The sequence below is a fragment of the Lathamus discolor genome, chromosome 12 (genome assembly GCF_037157495.1).
Source record: "Lathamus discolor isolate bLatDis1 chromosome 12, bLatDis1.hap1, whole genome shotgun sequence".
In the NCBI taxonomy this organism is placed as follows: Eukaryota; Metazoa; Chordata; class Aves; order Psittaciformes; family Psittacidae; genus Lathamus; species Lathamus discolor.
The window spans coordinates 13,469,210-13,490,874 of NC_088895.1; the positions used below are offsets into that span (position 1 = coordinate 13,469,210).

At 41.3% G+C, this 21,665-nt stretch overlaps 1 protein-coding gene across 2 annotated transcripts in view; it reads right to left on the reverse strand.

Moving 5' to 3' along the window:
- The window catches only part of HECTD4 (HECT domain E3 ubiquitin protein ligase 4), a 72,897-nt gene extending 58,091 nt beyond the window's left edge, over positions 1-14,806 (reverse strand). For both annotated transcript variants that reach the window (XM_065692514.1, XM_065692513.1), the window contains exons 1-3: positions 14,419-14,806; positions 2,785-3,302; positions 110-199 (exon numbers count right to left, since the gene is read on the reverse strand). In XM_065692514.1, the coding sequence (XP_065548586.1) occupies positions 110-199; positions 2,785-3,302; positions 14,419-14,589 (779 nt within the window). In that variant the 5' untranslated portion in view covers positions 14,590-14,806. The remainder of the gene's footprint in view (positions 1-109; positions 200-2,784; positions 3,303-14,418) is intronic.
- Positions 14,807-21,665: the final 6,859 nt, after the last annotated feature.

Sequence of the window (21,665 nt, forward strand, 5' to 3'; positions counted from 1 at the left end):
CAATAACTCTAAGGCCTTTTAATCACATCGAAAAGACATTCATCTGTAAATGCACTCACATTTTCACACCTGATGTAAAAGTGCTACAGTTTGAGAAGTTGCTACAAACCTGTATAATACATCAGCCACAGGCAAGGATCCCAGATCAGTCTGTTTCTGTAATAGATGCACTGTATGAACAAAGGTTTTCAGCGACCCTCTAAAAGGATAAGAAAAACATGAATTAAAGATGTCTATTGAAACAAGACTGAATGCACACAGACAACAGCATCTATGTAAAATATCATATCCAGTACCATAAGGAGAGAACATCCAAGATATGTCATCAAGCTTCTTTCCTAATTTGCATTTCTTTTCTGGATGATTTTCATTCTTTTGTGGAGGAAGTGAAAAGAGGAAGAGAGGGTAACACAAAGAAAGAATGCTGGTGAATTGCTTGTCTAAATCATGTTGTCTTTTCAGGAGAGGGAGAAGCACTGTGCGAGTAGGGAGAGCAAGCAACCACAGGCTGTGTCATAAACAACATGTATGGTGAAGGCAATGTGGGCACATGATAAAATACCTCAAAACCTTGCCTCTATTACAGACAGCTACTTCCAATATTTCTTGGAGCTGATTAAATGTATTTAGATCTCCAAATACTATCTGCAGGTCTTCCTGGGGCTGAGCCAAAGTGTTAGTAAGAGCTGCTGCAGACATAGCCAGAGAACGGCTTTCTTGACTAAAATAGAAAAGACCAGACTAATTAATTGATTAGCAAGCTTCTGATTCCTTTTGCTTCCAAACACGTATTTGGAAGCTTTTCCCTTCTGAAGTGATGCATTTAAATGCATATAAGGTACATTGTAAGTATGTAAGACTAGATACTTCTGAAAACAACATTAAACCCAAGTAAAAGTTGTTTCTAATCTTGCGTAGAAGTGTGTTGCTTTAAAATTTTATTGTGGCATTCCCAAACATATGGAGTTTGTAACTCTAATTAGAATTCTTGTTCATTCGTAAGTCGAACACTTTTTTTGGAGAACCTGTGAAACCTATATGTTAATAGAGTGGGAAATGACTGGGGTTTTTATTAGAAATAAGGAGATGTAGAGGTCTTCAAAAAATATCTTTCACAGTTTCTGTTCCAAAGGTCAGGCTATTAGGAAGAAGTCATGCTCTAAAAGACGTGGTGGTGTTATTTCCAGGCATAATAGCCTAGCTAAATAAGAGAACCTTGACTGCATCTTAGGCGTGACAGTAGTCAGATATGAATTGATTTCTTCAGAAGCATGACCGATCAATTGAAGGGATCTTTTCCATGCACTCTGCTGAATACAGCCTTTTGCTTGCTGTCACACATGGCCAGTCTTAGCTCTTTAACATTCCTCCTTCATGCCCAAAACCCTGTTTTCCCATGCCGTTTTCAGCTGTATGCTTTCACTGATAAACCTCATCCCAGAGAAAAGTAACACTGAAGACTTTCAAGCACATCAATAAATTATTTAAAGCAGTATTTACCCTGTTGTTTTATTCTTAGGAATATGATTGCAACTAAGAATCTCAATAATAGTCTCATTTTGCAGGCTTTTTTCTTTATAATGGTACCCAACATGACTTACATATTTAAAGGAAAAATTCAAAGCTTTCAAAGGTGAACACAGAGCACATCGGGATATTACAATTCTGTAAGCAATGCAAGACAGATTTCCAAAGAAAATATAAGATCAACCTTCATTTCAAAAGCTGTATTTGAAATTTAGCTCTTTCACAGATTCAGCTGCAAAAGAACATCCCATACTTCCTAAAAATCGGCATCTGGGGAAAAAATTAATGAGATTGTGTTTATCAAATCCAATTTATCTGAGCTATGTTCAAGTACATTGCCTCTTAGATAAGGCAGTTGTCAATGCGGAAGAGTTTGCCACGAACTGTAGATTTCTCATCGACTTCATTAGAACAAGTACACTAGAAATTGAGTGTTTTACATTTGAATAAACCCATTTCTAAAGCAAATCATGACATCTCCTGAGAACTTCAACATCTTAAATCAGAGTTAAACTTGACAAACAAGGCTGCAATCTAAGAAACATTAAAGCTGGGATTTTCAAAAGGCTACTAGTGATTTTAGACTCACATTCATACAGTTTTCAGAGCTAAGTTTTGTGTACTCCTCCTCTCCCCAAGCCCCATCCCCTAAGAAGAGTAAGCTTTTATTAAAAGCAATTACAGCTACTTCATCCTCAATAACCTGATGCTGTGCTAAACCCATGCAGGGCACACAGCATTGTTCAACCTATGCTGGTCAAACTGTTCCCCGGCAACAAAATGGAAAAAGGCCTCCAGATGTTTAATAGGCAAGACTGAAATCAAATCTGAACCTAATTACCCTGAAATTTGGCAGGAATGTCTTCCACAGGCCAATGAAGGTGAATAAGCTACAGGATTAATGGGGCAGTACAAAGGGAAAAATGGGACAACTTTCCTCCATGATAAAAACATTTGGAACCATTCCTAGAACAGATCACTGCAGCAGAAGCAGCAATATGCACAAGAGGCATTCCCAATCTAGATACTTCTGGTTTTACATATGCTAGACACATGCCAAAAAAAACCCCAAAACCAACAATGCTTAGTTTATCAGTTCCACCCTTTCCAAGCCAAAATTTAAATATTAGAAAGACAAAGACTAGTGAAAAACAAAAACTAGTATCAGCGATGTGGTCACATCATATTTGGTTCTTATGGTTAAACACTTACTAACAGCACCACCCACACCACATCACATCAGTACAGCTTCCTTACCTTGCACAAGCCAAGGCAACTAGGGCAGCAGCAGCGTTTTCTTTTTGCTTATATGGAATCTGTTGGCCTGAAGCAGAAGTGTCTTCCAGCCAGGAGCACAGCAAAGACTCTATCCCATTAAGACAGTCAGCTGGTTCCTTAGTCAAACTCAAAGGCTGGCAGTCTCGAAGGCAATTCAACAGCACCTCAGCAGTTATGTTACAGAGAGAAGGGTCTGTTCTACTTTGAGACTGAATGAGGGGAAAGACCAACAGAAGTCCCATCCGTGAAGTAAACGGTGCCTGTTCAGGCTGTTGTAACAAGCCTTGACGCTTGAGCAAGGCCAGAGCTTCTTCATCCCCTGAGCTCTCCCGGTCATGCTGCTCCTCCAAGGCAAGCTGGCGCTGGGCATTCCAGAGTCCACGCAGGGCATTCAGGCGGTATTCCAGCAGCCGAGCATAAGCATTGCTCTGGTTTCCACACACCGACCGCAAGCGCTCAGCCAGCTCCGTCGGGTTCTTGGTCTCAAATGTTAGTATCTGAAAGGAGGTAAAAAATTGGTATTTATATAGGTTTTAATTTTCTTAATGGGAAAAAAATGCAGTAACATATGGGTGTAGTATGATTTCTAGACCAGCTCTCCTCTACAACAGATTGTGGGATATTTTGCTTTACATTTCTGGGCATGAATAAAGTTAAATCAGAGGCCAAAGAGCATGCAAGTGGTATGGAGACTGCTACTGCTGAGTCAGCGCTGCCACTGAAGCCTGGGCTTGGGAAGTGCTGACAGAGATTTGCAAATCGTGATGCTAAACCAACAGTAATCTAGATTGTAAAGAAAAATACAGACAAAATAGTAACTTTGAAAATAAAGACTTGCCTCCCCAAAGCTTTTTTTAAAACCAAGAACTTCAAAAGGACTAAGGGGGTAGAGAGTCCCAGGGGCCCTCCTACAGAAACTAACAGGTCAAGAATATTCTGCAGTAAGAATGTGTATGTTCTAGTTGGAGAGCTTTTCAAATCAACCAACCAACCAGATCTCTAAAATGGACTAAGACGTTTGTTATACTCTCTCCCTCCCCTGGTTTTTTCCCCTCCTCAATTTTATCATATCACACTTAGCTGCACCTTTCTTAAAATACTTCCAGCTGCTGCCATAGCTTAAAAACCTAAAAGTCTCATCGTCATCACTTCAGACAGAAGAAAGGGGCCTTTTTGGCACTTCTAAGTAAAACTAGAGACAAAGCTGGAACAACAGAAAGCAAATAAATCATGACAGAAAGACACACTTTTGCGTTAGTAGCCAGCTCGGTACTTGAAAAACTCACAATTTTAAGTAATTTACAGACAATTTTTCTCCCTACAGCATAGAACGATATCCGAGATAGCAAAGTCACTTAAGCAATTGCAACCTCAAAGAAAGTAACGAGCCAAACATTTTCCAGTACTTTGGATCCAGTGTCCAAAGTGCTTCTGCCTGCACATGCCTCATCTCATCTACCAAACACACTTTGCCCAATCTCCACACTGTAAAGCTGTCCCTTTCCTGAGCTTCATTACAAAGGAAAAGAAACAAGGGAAGGGGAATGTGAAAGATCAAGAGATGCGATGGGAAATTTCATACAGGGTTGTTTGGTTTGGGGTTTTTGTTTTTATGTAGGCAACGGTCACACAGAATATGAAATAGATGCTTATGTCTAATTGTAGAATTTTGAAGCTTGGTAAAATGCTCCAGGCCAACTCACATCTGCCACTTCGACAAACACCTTTCCTGAAGTCAGTGAAACAGCTTTTCAGTGAACACTTACCATGAGAGTCATGAAAAGTTCACTTTAAAGTAATTCACATAATAATTACAGTTGAATAGATGTTAGCATTGAGCTTGTTAAAACTAATGAACCTCTTTTAATTAATTTCTTCAGAGAGATTAAGAATATTAATCCCTAAACCACATATTATACATTTAAAATAACTACCTCATGTTAATTTGAGTGTTCTGTTGTCTCAGAAGTAAGCTTAATTGTTTCCTGTTGTAGATGCAATCACTTTCTAAACCAGTTTGCTTTTGACCTTCTTGAACTAAGCTAAATATGTGACAGATCCTCAGTTAAATTATAACAGCTGCAGAGATGGAGGAAAAAGAGGATTTGTGCCTTCATCTTGAGAGTTAAATGCTGAAAAAAACAGGTCTGTAGTCTTTGGCTATGCTAACAACACAAACACCACCAAAGAGAAGATGTGATGCTTAGTTGGCTTTTCCTTTTAGATTGTACTTCCATGGCAGAGGGAGCTGTTCATCGTCTTCTCCCCTTCCCATGAACACAGCAGAACCCTGCAATTCAATCCAAGAAGTTGCACCCACCTAAATTACAAGCACACCACTATGTTAATTCACAAGCTTTGTACAGCCTCATGTGGACTTTGAATCAAATCTGTACCCAGGATGTAGTAACAAGTAGAAGGTTTGAAAATTCAAATACATGCAATTTGCTTTGTTTCAGCCTAATTGCAAACACAGCCAAAGACCAAGTTCCAGCTGCAACTGCTGAATGTTTCTTCAGTTTCCTTCAAGTTACCAATGTTATGTGTGGTGGGTTCCCACCAACAAAACTGTAACCAAATTGTTAGTGTCAAACGTCTGCAGATATGCTGATGAAAAGCCTTTCCCTGAGGAAGTTTTATGTTCTCACTGAGCTCACAGTTTATAACTTGCTTTATAAGCATAGTACGGTCTGTCTGGAACTGTCAAGAGTGTTGTACTTTGGTCTTTCATAAAGGAAAGATGCACTAATTTGGGTTAACAGTTTATGAAGTATACTATATCCAAGAGGTTCAGAAGACAGTTCCAAACTGGAACTTAGATTTTTGAAAATAAAGCCATTTACACCATCTAGCTTTCATACACAGCTTATGGAACCACTGAAAAACTTCACTATTCAGTGTCATTCGAAGGTCTAAGTAGGCATTTGCACTTCCAAATAGTAACAGGATATCAGGAGAACAGTGTAAGGTCATCTTCTACACAGGAATCCTCAACGAATTTTGTTAAAGTCTGTTTTCCTCAAAAGATAATTTACAAACTAAAGGTAAGTACACAGTGCTACCTCCAAAAAAGAGCTTCAGGACCAAGATTTCACAGTGACTGGCTGTGACAAACAACTTGGGAGCTTTCAGGGTTCAGACACTTGCTGCACACCAGGGGACCATTCTGGTTAGCAAAACACATCCCTTTCTAACCCAATCCTAAGGACAGAGGTTCACTTGGACCGTGCTATAGATTTGGCTTCCCTTTGGAGAGCCTAAAGACTTCACAAAGGAATCACAGCCCTTGCCAAGGTTTTCTCAGCACACTGACTACACATTTCTTGTATCTTCAGGCAAGACTTATTATCTTGAAGCCATCTGAAGTCAAAGCAAGATAAAATATAATGGAAGAAGGAAAAACACCAACACACCACATTTATTCACAAATTGTGGAATAGACAACACAACTACTGTTTCCAAAGGACAGGGTGAAGAAATGAAATAGAAAATCTATACTAAAACAACATGTGCAAAGACTGAATCAGAAAGGGCTTCCCCATCCTTTACCCAGCTGATTCATTCAGCCATCCTGAGCATCTTTTGCCCAAGGCTGCAACCACTAAAGAGGGTTTCCTCAGGCTACCTAAGCAGGAGCATTCAGCCAAATTTCCCTTTTTAAATCCCCCAGCAAAATTTAATCATCATATTCCCCTCCTCCCCCCAAATTAATTGATTCTCCTGCTATCCAGATCTGACCATTCTTTTTGTTAAAATAAGCACAGATTCTGTGCTACTGCTGATTCTGACTGCTACTCAAGCTGTCCTCTCCAATAATGCACTGGACAGCTATTCCTTATTCAAGAGGTAGAATTCCCTTTCTCCGCTGCCTCCTTCATGCCTCACTATTTACACTTGAGTTTAAGCTTTGATTCAGGACTGATTTTCAGCATCCTTTTATTAGTGGTATTTGGGCACCTTGCCTCAATATTTATCTATACGACAGTCAGGGAGATCTCAGCAGCACAGAACCAAAGCCAGCACATCACAAGCAGTCACCTGAACCAGTAAATAATCACTTCACAGCACCAATCCGTTTTTACTAACAAGGTTTAAATAGAATCTAAGAGGATGACAAGAATGTAGCAACCACATTGCTTTGCCATAAAACAAGCTAACCAAGTATGTACTTACATCTCAGAAGACAATCTCTAACAGAGATAGCAGCTTAACAGAAACACTGTCAAGCTAAAAACACAAAGCATATGCTTAAAGGAAGAACACTAAACAGAATCTGAACATACAGATTATATTCAAAATTAGCAAAAGATAATTAGCCAAGCTACAAAACCAATGTAGATTAACATCCTATGAAAAGAAGGACATGAAAAATAGTTAAAATAGTAGGGTCATAAAGACAAATGTAAAGAGAATTGAGAAAAAAAATATTCATTGTTCACTGGTAGTGTTAAGATAGTTCATTTGCTGATTTTTATTGTTTTCCTTAAGAACAATCCATAATATTATAAAAAAACCCTTTATATTGGAAATGTAGAGTTTTAAAGAATAACTTTAAGGAGCAAAGAAAACATGCAATGCCAGTGCATAAAGTGCAATTCTCATGTAAGCAAGCTCTTTCAGTATAAATTCTGGTATAACCAGGACACTAAAATGAGGCGAAGAAATAAAAACACCACCACTTTTAAAGAAGACCTTTCTCTATATCCGATTTCCTAAGTAGGGTAAACATCACAGTGACACTTTCTGCAAATGAGAAACCTGCTCTTCAGTCACATTGCAATAATAGTGGATACACCGGGACTGCGATAGTTGCCTCTTCTCAACTTTGTTTACTTCTGGTTAGCACAGACCACCTTGGAAAACTTTTTGCTGTTTAAAGTCTCACACTTCACAGCCTGAGGTGGCATTTAATTAAAAAATGTGTTAGTAAAAAGTTAATTGTCACGACTTTAATTTTGCAGTGTCTGGTCCTTAAATATAATTTCCTTATTTATTAAAAGGGATTGAAAATATTAAACATCTTAACTAGAAAATGGCTGATGCAAAGTTCAATTCCTCAAGCTGGTCATTGACATCTTCAACATCAAGAGACACAAAAGGTATCTCATTTTAAATCATCAGCTATGGGCAGAATGTCATCATTCCTGCTGTACCTAGTTTTTTTCCTATTTCATCATACTACATAACTTTAACCAGATACTTCTTTCCATTAAACAACATTTTTGCCAATAGTGATCCAGAAAGCAGTCACTGGCATCCACTATTATCAGTGTAAAGTGTTTCTCTACTGTTAATAAATACTGGACGTTCTACAATTAAGACACACTAATCTACATGAAGAGTTTAGCCTGAGGTTTTACGACCACATAGAGTAAATTCAAATGTGAGCTGCCACTGAAAGGCAGCTTTCTCCTCTGATTAAAATTCCTGTCCCCTCCTCATTCTCTCCCTGGCTCTCGCAGTAGTGCCTGTGGGTTGTCTGGGGGGCTTTTTTAGCTACATTTTTTGTTTAGATCAGTTCCCTGGCCTGGAACAGCAGGTAGAATGGAAAAGAAAGAAGGAAATGCATGGCCAACAACAGACATGAACAAGAAGTTTTTCCAATAGCTCTCCCTGCATCCTACCTTCAACAACAGTCTTGGGCTGAATATGGTGGTTTCACTGATCAGTTTGAATTCTACTACATACAGAATTGATGAGGAATGAAGCTGTTCACAAAGGTGTATTTTCTCCTAAGTTACATATTGCAAGTGGAAGGCTTTATATCTCCAAAATAGCATTTCATTCTTTCTCTACATAATTAAATTAGCTGAACTTCACACATAACGGTCACAACCTCCTGAAGGTGGTGGTACATTAACCAGTATCAATTAGATCTATAATAGTCCCCTGAGTATTAAACAAGTATTATTCCTATCTCACAAGAGGATGAAACCATACAGAAAACCGGAAACAACCTCAAAATCATGAAGTGTCTTTAACAGTGGCATGAAAAAATTTAATCATGTTATTTTCAGCGCCAAGCTACAGCTATATAAGGTCATTCATTCCTCTTGTATCACAAAGTTAACATATAGGGAGCATTACTTGTGTACTTGGCTCTTTTGTCTCTAGAAATACAAATAAAATCTTAGAAAAAAAAGACTGAATTATAAGATTTGTAGATTATTCTATGAGAGAAATACCAGACTGAGTTTTAAAGGTACCCTGAAAGCTGAAATATACACCAAAATGTACACTGCTCTCATAACAACACAGTACACATACTCCCAGGCTTTCACTTTGTGCTGGGTAAAATCCTTTCTGCTTCCAGCAGTTTCTAAAGCCACACAGTAGGAAGCTGTCCTACTGCAAACACTGCCTTGGTTTCTTTCAAAACATTTTTCTAAGCCCTCTATAAGGCTTTTTGTTTGATACACCCAAGTGTCAGTTAAAATATATAAATATATGCAAACGTTTTCATCCTGATGCTTTAGATATTGAAGTCTTACAGGTTCTTAGTAGCTGCTGCATACTTTACATCGAGATCTTGGTGCTGCAATTGAAAACTACAAGTTTCAAGATTGTTCTTGAAACTGGTTTTTTTCTGCTCCAAGAAATTTTAACCATTTAACTTGTTCAAAGCCTGCGTATGGCAGAACAGCTTTGTAACAACTCAGCTAAAAGCATGAACTATTTTCCCCTTGTGAAAGCAAAAGAAATATAATCACTTGCTCAGAAATAAGCACTAAGAAGCCTGCATCTTTTACGGAGTACACAACACTGTAACAAACATCTTTTGTAACTGTATGAATTTACCAAATAACCTTGATATCTGGGGTAAATTACAGAGTACAGATAAGTTGTAAACACACATACAGAATTTGTGTTTAAAAGGAAGTGTCTCATTGTTTGTTCATTAAAGTATTTCTTTGGCTCTTATTTAAGTAGTAGATGAAAACGTCTGCGAAAGGTGAAGTAAAATCTTTGTCATTTAAACATCTGAGAGATGAGCACTGACCTAATCAGTCAGTAAGAACTATATTTGGGAAACATATTTGCAAAATCCTCCTTTAGAAGTTTTCTAATATTTCTCTACTAGGATATGACTTTGGAGTTAAAAATCCAAGAGGCAGGGTAGTCCGTATTATACAAGTTTAACAAATCCAAACAGGTCATTTTATGACAACTGATGATAACAACAGCAACTCTGCTGGAGATCAAATCACAAAATATCAGTGGTTTCCACAATTACCTAATGAAAGTGAGCTTGAAGGAAAAGCCATCAAAATTTCAGAATCCTCTCAAAGGGCAAGTGAGAGACTTCCAGTGATGCCCAAATGTCATCAACTTCTGCGCACTGCTGACATTTGTAAGGTTCTCTTCCTGTGGAGAATTAACTTCAAGAAATAGCTTCATCCGGCGTTACTCTGAAAGCTATGAATACTTTCCAAGAGGAATACTGGGCTATTTGAAATGGAAGAGGCTGCCAAAGGCAGGACCAGGAAAGCTACAAGGCCAACATAAATGCCTGGATCAGCAGTTCCCAAGCTAGAGGCCGTGACCCCAAGAGGGGTCATCCACTTAGTGAAACGTCAATTGTTTATGCCAGCATTAGGGATTTTTATCTTGACAGAGGTGAAGCTTGTAGATGGAAGTAAGGTCACAACAGAAAGATGTGGGAAGCACTGACCTATATAATTATAGAGAACTGCTCTCTCCTTCAGCAATCAGGGAAAATAGACAAAGTGTTTCTTCTATTCCATGAGGAAAATGGGTGAAAGCTTCAAGTTCAGCAGATACCTTCAAGTCCAGATTATTTTGTCAGAAAACACATATTAGTCACAGGACTGGCACATGCTGTTACGAGAGCACGGGACTTCAGTTGCGCAGGTTTTCCCTCCAGGGCCAGCCCAGACCATACTGGAGGGAAGAGGAAAGGACACCACTTTTTTTTCAATTTTATCATATTTTTTACCTTTACATTTGATTATAAATAAGGACCTGTGGCACAGAACAACAGCCCACAGTGGGCATCGCATACTTTGCCCTACAATAACAGCTTGACAAGAGTCAAAACATTATATGAGGGCAAGCATATACACGATCCAGGCAGCTACTGAGGTGGGAGATACATTTTTAACATGAAGGTGGAAGTGTATTAGAGAAAGAAAAATAGAGTCGGCTATTCAGAACTTTTCCAGGCTATGCAGAGCAGCAGGAACAGATCTCCAAATTCTCTCTGTTAGGCTGTTATGTAAAAAGTAGAGTGCTTACAAGTTAAGTGGAGTGACACATAAGGTTGTTCTACTTTATACTGTGACTATATACTGAAGATTTGTCTTTCTTCCCACTTGTTTCCTTGTGGAAAAAAATAACTGAGCCTATTGCTAGTTAGCTGAATTGAAACTGCATGGTTTAAGGGACCTCTCTTTCAGACATCCCTCCTGCCCCACTCCAAGGAGTTAATGTCTGTGTAAGATGTTTGTGGGGAGGATTCTGGAAGTGCTGCAGTTTCCACTGTAGCACATTAAAGAACAGCTCATCTTCCATATGGTTGTCCCTCTGGTGCAGCACTGACATCCAGGACAGAGACCGGACGAAATGTCATGGCAACATCTTCAGGCGTTACTCACCTCAGGTTGTCTCCAAGAAGCAGAAGACTTTGCACTTTGAAAGAAGTAATTTCTCTGTGTGAAAGGCTTTAAACTAAAGGTGCAAAGCTTGCATAATTGCTAACCAATCTAGGTCTCTCTTGACTAGAGGATTTTATTGGCAAATCCATACCAGGAGCAGCTTTTACATGTCCATCATTACAAACACCCATCAAATTAAAAAAGGTGTCCCCTTTCTTTTTGATCACACATATTAATTGTAATAACACTGATAAGACAGTCTAAGCTGTCACACATCATTTACATCACAAAAAATAAGACCAAACCAACCCTCCCCACCACTCTTTAAATCTAAAGCTACTGCTAGAAGTTACCTTCAATTGAAAGGGAAGGCTAACACTTTCATAACCTAACATTACAGAAAAAAAACCCCAGATATTTATATATGTGTGTTTATATATTTATATATATGAAAAATAGAAGTTCTATGGGAGTCAAGATAACAAAATAATAAGTTCTCATAAGCCTCTCCTCTTGTAATACCAGTACCATAACACTTTTTTCCTCTGCTTTTCTTTCTATAGACAAAACCTTTGAACAGAAGTACAAAGGAAACACATCCAAATACACGGACATTTTTCAATAAACTCTTTTAAGGGATATTCAAACAAACCAGACCAGAATATCTGCTTGTCCCCTAGAAAATATTCCATTTCAGTGTACTGTAATTTTTAATTAAGTACATCATATTAGAAATTCAGTCAGGGTTCTGACCACCATTGATAAAGCACAAGAAGGATATTAAAAAAGTTTACTAATCAAAGCAGCAGCTGCAGCATCTCCTACCCTTGTCCAATAACACATCCCAAGAGATTTCAATGTAGGCCATTTTCAAATATATTTATTACATTGCACATAGGAGTAGAACCAGTGCAAATGAGCTACTCAGTGTATTAGTTGATGGCATGGCCACACTTCAGTAAGATGTATGAACACAAAATGGCTCCCCAAAGCCATGTCAGTTTACAAAGGAAGCCCTTTATTGAAAATAATAATAATAATAATTTTTAAAAAAGCAGAGAAAAGTTCTGAGCTGAATAATTTACATTTACACCGCTTGAAACGTCAGTTTTTTAACCCTCCCCCCTTGATACCAACACTTATAAACTATTGTACAGACAGGATCTGAAAAATGTCACTTGCAGTCGTCAATTCTTTCAGTGGAAGGGAATAAAATGCTTCAATATTCTGTGGCTTAAGGCTATAGGTCAAAGTAAGTACCACAGCAAAAAGTCTTATTTATTTATTTGAAAGTTTCATGCTGCAAAAATGAACAACAGAAAAAAATCTCTGGAACTGGAAGAATTATGTGAATCAGTGGCACTGGGTTGCTGAAACACTCATTATACAAGTGTCACAAAGGACAAGACACAGTAACACTAATTCCATCCCTATCTCCCCCAAATAATTACAGTTTCACAGACATTCCTACCACTAACAAAAAATTCTCCAGAGGTGAAGTGTTTGTCAAGTGAGGTTGTGTGTCAAGCTTAATGTTGGAACATACTTCTGGCCTAGCTTGCAAGATCTTAAGATTAAGGCTTGGTTTAGACTTTTATTTGCATTTTTGAAGGATATCTCCCTTTATCAGGCTATAACAGAAATAATGCTGCGGGAGCATGTATTTTTCTAACACAGTTAGTAAACTAGATGCTGCTTCTAGAACTATGTAGAGAATTGCAGTATTTTCTTCAATACAAGCTGCACTGAATGCCAGAGTGGACTGATCACAAGGAAGAATCATTCCACGCTTCCACACAGAGATAAGTCATCCACCTTAAAAGTCTCTTTTCCTGTTCATGTGATACTTGCCAACATCCATTTCATGGGAGCAGCTCATGTTCCCATCCCAGTGTCACATCACACCGAAAAGAAAACGCACATTCAGCAGGAAAATATCTTTCCCTAGATAAGGCTGGGGGAAGTTTTTCTAAACACCATAAAGATTCCACGTCATGAAGTGAACAATGATGTTGTCAGAAGTGCAAGGCAGGTTCACAGGCTCTTCATAGCAACACAACAGTGAGCAGCCAAAGCCTCACTAAAGGGTTTTTCGGCATAAATGCTCGTGACCTAACAGCACACAGATAAAGCTCCTGCTGAACCATCCCCTCTCAGCTCACACCACTCAGCTCCTCTGACAAAGACCCTGTGTCATTGCAAGCCACATTGCTGGAGAAGAGGGCGGGGTGAAAGCAGAGAAGGGAGGCACACAGGGAGGAGAAAAAAAAAAATGCAGTCTACAAAATAGATGCAACCTACAATCGGTGACATTCAGTCCTTCACCGGCTTCTCATGAGCTAAAGCAGCCGTACCATCTGCCTGCAGCCACAACCACCAGCAGCTTTGAGAAGGCAAAAAAGCTGGAATGAATCTCAGCAGCCCTCATGGCTCTCTAATAATGATCCCTGTCAACAGCCTAAATAAAGCACTCACACACCCCAGCACCCTGAGTACTTACTGTAAGGCTGATTAATTACAAACCAGCTGAAAGTAACAGCAAAAAGGTACAAAACCATGAATAAAAATAAGTGGGCCAAAGGCCACACTGGAATACACGACTGTGGGTTCACGTTTCCTAACCCTGCTGATTCAAAACAAGGAGACAGCACCAACACTTCACCCTCCATCTTCATCAGCACCCTCCTGCCCGGCTCCACTTTCATCGTTATTTGAAATAAATTAAGATTGACTTAAAACAAGTAGGCTGCCTCAATACCACTCGGCCCCACAGCCCAGAGCTTTCACCCTGCATCCGCATCCACCATTCTCCATCCCGGCCCCACCATCCTCCCCTAGTCATCCTCCCTGCGCCCTCCCCCGCCCCACAGCACCATCCTCCTGGCCTCAGGCCCCCACTGCCGCCCTCCTCCCTCCCCCGAGACCATCCTCCTCACCGCCGCCTCGACCCTCTCCCCCGTCCCTCTCCTCAGCGCGGGGGGCCGCGGGCCCGGCTCACCTCCAGCTCGGTGTCGCCGGGCTCGGCCACCCCAATGATCTCGCTGGGCAGCTCGGCCAGGTCGGTGACCCGGATCAGCCCGTCGTGCAGGAAGATGGTCTCCTCCTTCACCGACAGCCACTGGGCCGAGTCGGTGGCCGCCGCCGCCGAGGCGCCCGCCGGAGACCCCATGGCGCGGACGGCGGGGGGGCTCCGCAGGGCTGAGGCGAGGCGGGTCCCGCTACCCTCCCATGGCGGGGGCAGGGCGGGGGCAGGCGGGTCCCCAGCGGCCTGGGTGCCGGACAGCCGGAGCGCGGTGGGGAGCAGCGACGAGCGGCGCGTTGCCACCGCGGCACCGGCCGAACGGGGACCTCCGGGAGCCGCCGTGCCCGCCCGCAGCCACCGCGTCCCGCTCCCTCCTCACACACACAGGTGACAGCGCGACGCCATGTTGGGGGCTGAGGCGGGCCCGGCATGCACCGCGCGAGGAACAATACACCCTCCCCCCTCCCGGCCCCGCGGGGCTCCGCCTCCCGCCGGGCCCGTCCCCCGCGCCCCTCGGTGCCGCCCCTCGGGCTCCGGCGACGCCCCCCGGTGCCCCGCCCCTCGTCCCCTCAGCGCCCGGGCCCGCTCGGTCGCACCTTGGCCGCCAGCCTCCGCGCCTCGGGTCCTCCGCTCCGGTGCCGCCCCCCTCAGCGTCTCGTCCCGCACCCTGGGGGCTCCCCTCAGCGCCCCACCTCAACCCCCGTGCGGGGCCGCCCCCTCCCGGCATGGCGGCTCCCCTCAGCGCCTCACCTCCCTGCGCCCAAAGGCCGCTTCCCTCAAGCGCCGCACCTCGACGGTGGGGCTGTTCCCATCAGCTTCCCTCTTCAGCCTCAACTTGGATAGCCAGGGTCCCTCTGAAGCTACCCTGTTCCGTCAAGGACTGATCCTGCTTGGGGCCTCATGCTCCTCGCAGGGTAGTTTTGCCCCTCCTGACACCTCTGTCACCCTCCATTTTGACTGCCCTCCTCTCTTTACAGAACGTCCTCTCTTTCCTTCCCTCTACCCTTCCATCACCTCCTCGAAGGAATCCTGTCACCTCTCCAGGGGCCTTTTCCCAAAGGGCTTGTGAGCAAGCAGGTATGTCCCTTAAAATCCATACCTCCGCATTATCTGTGTAATGAGGATTCCAGAGGGCGTGAAGCAAAAGGTTCCCTTCACCACAGGATGTGTGGAAAAAAGGAGATCTAAGCTAAAACTGACCCTTCTTTCTCCAAGCCTCTCTGTTTTGGGCATCCCGATGTGCCCTTCCTCATTTCCCACCAGCCTGATTTCACACCCGGTTGCCTCCGACCTCCAGCCCAGGTTCAGAGCAGCACTGAGCGTCAGAGGCAGCTGTCCCGCAGCGTTCCGCAGAGCACACGCTTGTGAGACAAAGCGTGTTAATGAGAAGGACATGACGATAAATGTTAAATATTTTTAGTGTGTAATTGCCGTGGGGATTCCCATTGCGAGCGACTGCTTTTCATGACTCTGCACAACCGAGCGGAGACGGAGCACTGCGTTTATTTGTTTGATCAGATTAAATTGTTTACTCTATTGGTGCATTGCAACAAATGTGCTGGGGTATCGGAGGAAAAGTGTATTCAAAGCTGTAGCAAAACGAGATCTACTGCCAGTGCTTTCCATCCTATTAAATCCGGTTGGGAAGAAGCATCTTTTCTGTGTAACGGACCATCGCTCAACTTATGACCCACATAAAGTGTCTTTATATCACTGATTCAGCTGCGTGAGCATTCACACAGTTGCGTAGTTTTACCTCTGAGGTTGGTTCAGACAACATCGGATTCAGGTAAATTCCTGTGTGTGGTTGTTTGTGGGTCTGTGTGGTAGCTCAATACACTGTGTTTGGTAGGATATCACTGCTATTCATGTATCGGAGAGCAGAAGAGTCTCCAGGCTTGCTTTTATTATAGAAATAGATATTATTTGTGCTGGAGAGTGTGATTTTGATCAGGGAGAGTACAGAGACTTGATGTTAAAGGTTTCTATAAGGCAGAGACCATTGATGGGCATCTGTTATTTTTGGTCAACACATGACACAGTCATCAGTGGCTGCAGATGGACGTATCCATAGATATGAAATCCACCCTGAACCTCCTGCAGGAGCCCTGCTGCTTCTCCAAAGGGAGTCAATGCTGAGATTTAAAGTCTTTATGGCAGGTGGCACATGGCAGCTGAGTTCCTGCAGTTGAGATAAGCTGTGCTAACAAAGCCTCCCTTGGAGGGGTGAGAAAGATGCTGAGGTTAGATTAGTCATAGTATTTCATTGCAAGATAGTGACTGGTGTTATCAGAGTAGGAGTTTTACATTGTTTTAATTCTTCACATCAGACTGGCTTAGAGGAAGAGAAACACAAAGTGTGTATATATTTTAGTGGGAGTAACACTTAACTTCTGTCTTCAGATTTTTTAGTACTGTCATGGTACTACTTGAGTATCTTCCACAAAATCAATACAAATAGCAGAGCTGGGGGTAAAATGGGATGTTCACTTCACAAGCACCACTCATGCCAGAAATGCTTGTCAACAGAAAGGATTTGCTGTGTTTTGTAGAGGTGGCTGTGTTCTGGATGTAGCTGTTGTTCTCCAAAGGTCTGCTCCATAGGCTGGGTAACCCAGGATGAAAATTCTTTGTCTCCAGCTCTCACATGCTCTTTCCAAGGCCTTCTGGACTGCTTTATCCCAGAGGAATACAGTTGCCAGAGTAGCTCCCAGATGGAGAGTCAGGGTTTGATATAGCTGTCGATTTAATCCACTAATTGCTTTGAAATACAAACCAAGGCCTTGTATCAGTGTAAGGAGCTGACTCAGAGCTAAAAGAGAAGGATGTGGAGCTGTGGGTACGTTCATACCAGGCCAAGCACAAAAAGAGCTGCATGGCTAAATAATGTACTGTCCAGAGGCTGCTTTCGTCATTGGACTGGGGTTGGTGGCCAGTTTCTCCCAGTGAGGATCCTGATAGAAGTGTTTTTGTGTGGTAGGTAACCTGAGAAGCTCCTGAGTGCAAAGCAGGAGAACTGGAGAACTGTGAACTGGAGATTGTGTCAACGTTTCAGAAATCCCTTTTAGGCATATTTGTGTGAAGACATCCCAGTCTGAACCGAGGGCATGTTTACCTCTGTATAGTTATTTATTTGCTTATTTTGAGTTCTTCTAAATTGTATTGATTTAGCAATTCAAAGTTAAAAATCAGGTATTGATTAGTCTAATGCTGTAAACCAGATAAATGTGTCCTATCCTGCCTCAGGTAAATAAAATCATTACTAGTAAATGTAAGATTTCCTAAGTTATTTTAGGTGCTTGTGATTCAGGAATTACCAACATTTTGTACAGTGCATGAGCTTCCATAGCATGGAATGCTGACATAGCTTTCTACATGAAATTTTCAATGGCAGGGCCCTGCAATGAATTCAGCAAATATAATGCAGTTTGTCTGCATCTGCTGCAGAAGATGTTGTATAATATAACGGGAAAAAAATATTTTTGTTCTGCATGTCACCAGAAAATGTCAGCTGGAACTTCAATGCAGCATTCAGAGGTACTGCAGTAACTACAAAGAAGTCTTGTACTACATTATGGGGATGGTGTAACTTAAAAAAACAGACTAGAATAACTTTGTGACGCAAATCATCAAGCTGAAGACATAAACCCCTAAACTTTTAAATAAACTTCTACAGAAAACCAGTCTTTTGCAGATGGGGCAGCTGCTGTGGTCATCTCTGCCTGTGGTGGCTGGGCTCTGGAACGAAGTTCCTGATGCGCAAGTCTATTGACCTGCAGTGGAATGTTCCCTTGTGCTTCTCTGTCCATCACGGTTAGTAGAAGATGCTCATGGTCCTGTGAGCTGAAAATGGAAATTCACTCTTTGTAATTCAAATTGACCATTTGCACTTACATAAATGGAACTTAAAGAAACATAGTCTCACCCTCCAGTTTAATTTTACGCTAACAGCTGTAACATAGGGTGGAAATTCCTTTCATCCTAAGGCTTTGCTGTACATCCTTCTGTTACTTTAGAAATGGCAGTTTCAGTTCTAATGGCTATTGTGGCATCAAGAAATGTGTGAAACAGAAGAAATAGTTGCTATTTTTATGTGGTCTGCAATAACTAGATTTCCATACCCTGAATCCTGGCTTCTCTGCCCAGTACTTGCTATTTAGAGAGCCAAAATGGTATCATTAATAAGACCTCTAAGCAAGGAATAGTGGCATTTCATGGCACACTAACTGTGATTAAAAAATACAGTTTCTACATTTTTCTCTAAGTAAAACTTAGAAAGGACTGAAGTGGAAAAAATGAGTATTTGACAGAAGAAAAAGAACAAATGACAGTGGAATAGAATAATTCCAAACTTCAGAAATGTATTTTAATTTTTAATGCTTTTAATTGCAAAGGAAAAATAGTCACATTTTTCTCATTTTCATATGTTGGGAATAATTGCTGAAGAACACTGACTGATAGCAAGGTAGGCTTGAGGAAGGAAGAGCAAATAAAAAGAGGTTTTTATTAACATGAATAAGGATCATTTTATTATAGGAAACAGGAGTCTGAATCACCTACCTCACAAAAACAGCCTTAGTTGAATTGGCCATGAAACAAATGTGAAATATAGAATCATAATAAAGGTGCTGTAATGTTTTCTTAGAGGCAGTCCAATCCTGTGTTGTGAGCCAAGCTGTCACCACACTACTTGTGACACACACTTGTCCTGTCTGGAGGCTCCACCTGCAATCTCTTCCATTGTTGAATTGTCATTATGGTCGGGGAGTTTCCTAATGCTCAATTAAACTTGTGTTGCTGTAATTTCAGCTTTTGTAGGCACAGAGAAGAGTTTATTTCCTCCCACTGATGCGCAGTCTTTTCCCATCATCTCTGCACTAAATAATCCCCATTCTTTCCCACTTTCTCTAGGCCATGTCGTTTGGAAGTCTGATCATTCTTCTGCTCTTTGGCATTTCTTCTAACTTGTCCATATCTCTCTTGAGCTGCTCGTACTTTAGATGGTGTGAAATGGTTTGGACAGATTCCTATGTCTTCTGTGCAATACTCCTGTTAAGTGCCTTGGTATCATCTTTGCTTTGCAGCTGTATGATATTGACTCACACTGTGCTTGTAAATGAAATAACAACTTGGGCCTCAATTCTGTTTGTGGTATTTCATATGCAGAAACAAAGCAAGCTGGCATTTAGTATCACTCTTGCTAATCTCATGTCTCATTCTCCTACTCAAGAATTTAACACAAGTAGCCTTTTATGGAGGGAAGTATTTAAATGCTGCCCATCAGTGAGGAAGAGTGTTTGGGAGCTCAGCAGATCCTTTGGTGGTTGTCCTGAATTTCTGAATTTCTAATGTCTCAGAAGACTCATTATTAATACCCAAAAATAGGTAGGTTTTAAATACAGCTGTTCTGTACCGTTTTAAAGTTTCATCTCCCTGAAAACTGGTGCAATGAAATGAGGAAAAAAATAATGAAAAAAGTCTGCTACAACATCCTGCTCAATGTTGTAAAAATCTAAATATAACAAGGTGGATTTATACAATTGATATATATTATTACAAGGTTCACTTTATAAAGTGTTTATCAGGAAGAATTTTAAAATGAAGTGGCTTTTGAGTTTTTATCTTTGTCTTTTACTTGAAATTCACAGATAAGTTGCTTGATCCTGTGAAGTCTTAAGGAACAGGTTTTCACAGTCATTGTTGCACTAACTACCCTTTTTCGTGAGAAAAGGAAGCCAGGTCAATGAACCCCTGGCCTTAGTAAATGCTGTAGTCTATCCTGATTTTCTCTTCAATGGTGACAGGCTTTCAAAACAAACCTAAAACTGAAAGCCACTAATTGAGAACTGAAACCATGCAGCAAATTGGAATTCATTTTGCTCTGAGAGAAAAATCTTGCTGTCTGTGTGGTGTGGTTTTGCAGCTGTAAGTGCCCACATCTCCAAAGGTGCTCTTCCCAGAGCACTTGCCTCCTCTTCCTTTCTATCTAGAAATATTTCTCCTGTTTTTCCAGTATCTTTTTCCCATAATTTCCAGACAATAATCTACTTTTTTTTTTTTTTTTTTTTTTACTCTTAAAAACAATTACAATAAAGACACAGCAAGTGAACAACTTAATAGCATATAAATGTGAGTGAGACAAAAAAGGATATAGGTATTCTCTGTGGCTCTGTTAGGGAAGGGATGTTGCTGATCTCTGTGAGAAGTGCATATTCTAGTGCTCACTATGACTCACCTGTTTTTCCCTCTGTTCCTTTTAGCCAGATGGCATGAAACAGTAAAGGCCAAATAATTCATCATTCTACAGACTTGCAATAGACTGGCCCCCAGAAGAATCCAGGATGGTTGGAAATCGTTTCATGTGCTGCAGGTAAGACAGTTCCTTCATTTGTAACATTGCAGAGTTGGGTTTCTAAATGCTGCAGTGAAATGTAAACTGCTAATAAAATCCTGGTCTTGAAAGGTAAAAGTCACTCTTTTCTGGAATTGTTTTATAAACCTTTTTACTTTATGCTTCACAACATAGCAGTGTTTCTTTAAAAAGAACACCATCACAAGCACCCCACAGCTAAACCATGAAGAACAGTTAATTGCCCTTCAACTAAAATAACTCCATGAGCAATCAATCGATGAAGAACTGAGAGTAGCACTATCTGTCAGTCATCCACAGCCAGCTGACTGTTTGGAGGCCAGCACTGCTGCCTTCATTGGATTATTGGGTCACAAATAGACCCAATAATCAGCCCAGCCACTCACATGCAACACAGCAACTACATGACACATGTTGTGTTCATTCCTCCAGATTGTTGTCATATGGCTGTTGATTGTGCATGACAAACACATAAAAAAGCCATTTATCGGGCTTGATGATCCAGTCTGCCCAGGCTTGGTTTGGTGGCCAGTTGAATGACATGAAAAGTTGCAGCTGGGGGTGACAGGATGGGAAGAATGATAGAAATTCTAATGAGTATTCTTACAAATCCCCAGAAGACAGCTCATGCTGGGGCACCCAGCTCAGGTGCTTGTGAAATCAGTTGTTATTTCATGTAAGCCCAATAGCTGTGATGTTACCTGTATTATTTTAATTCTTTTGATTCAAGCTGATAACCAGTTTGGAGGTTACTGAGTTGCCTGTGCTACATGATGATGCTAGACATGGCCTTGATGAAGTCCTGTTTATTTACGAAGCATGAAAAAGTCCTCTTTCCTAGAATGCTGGGTTA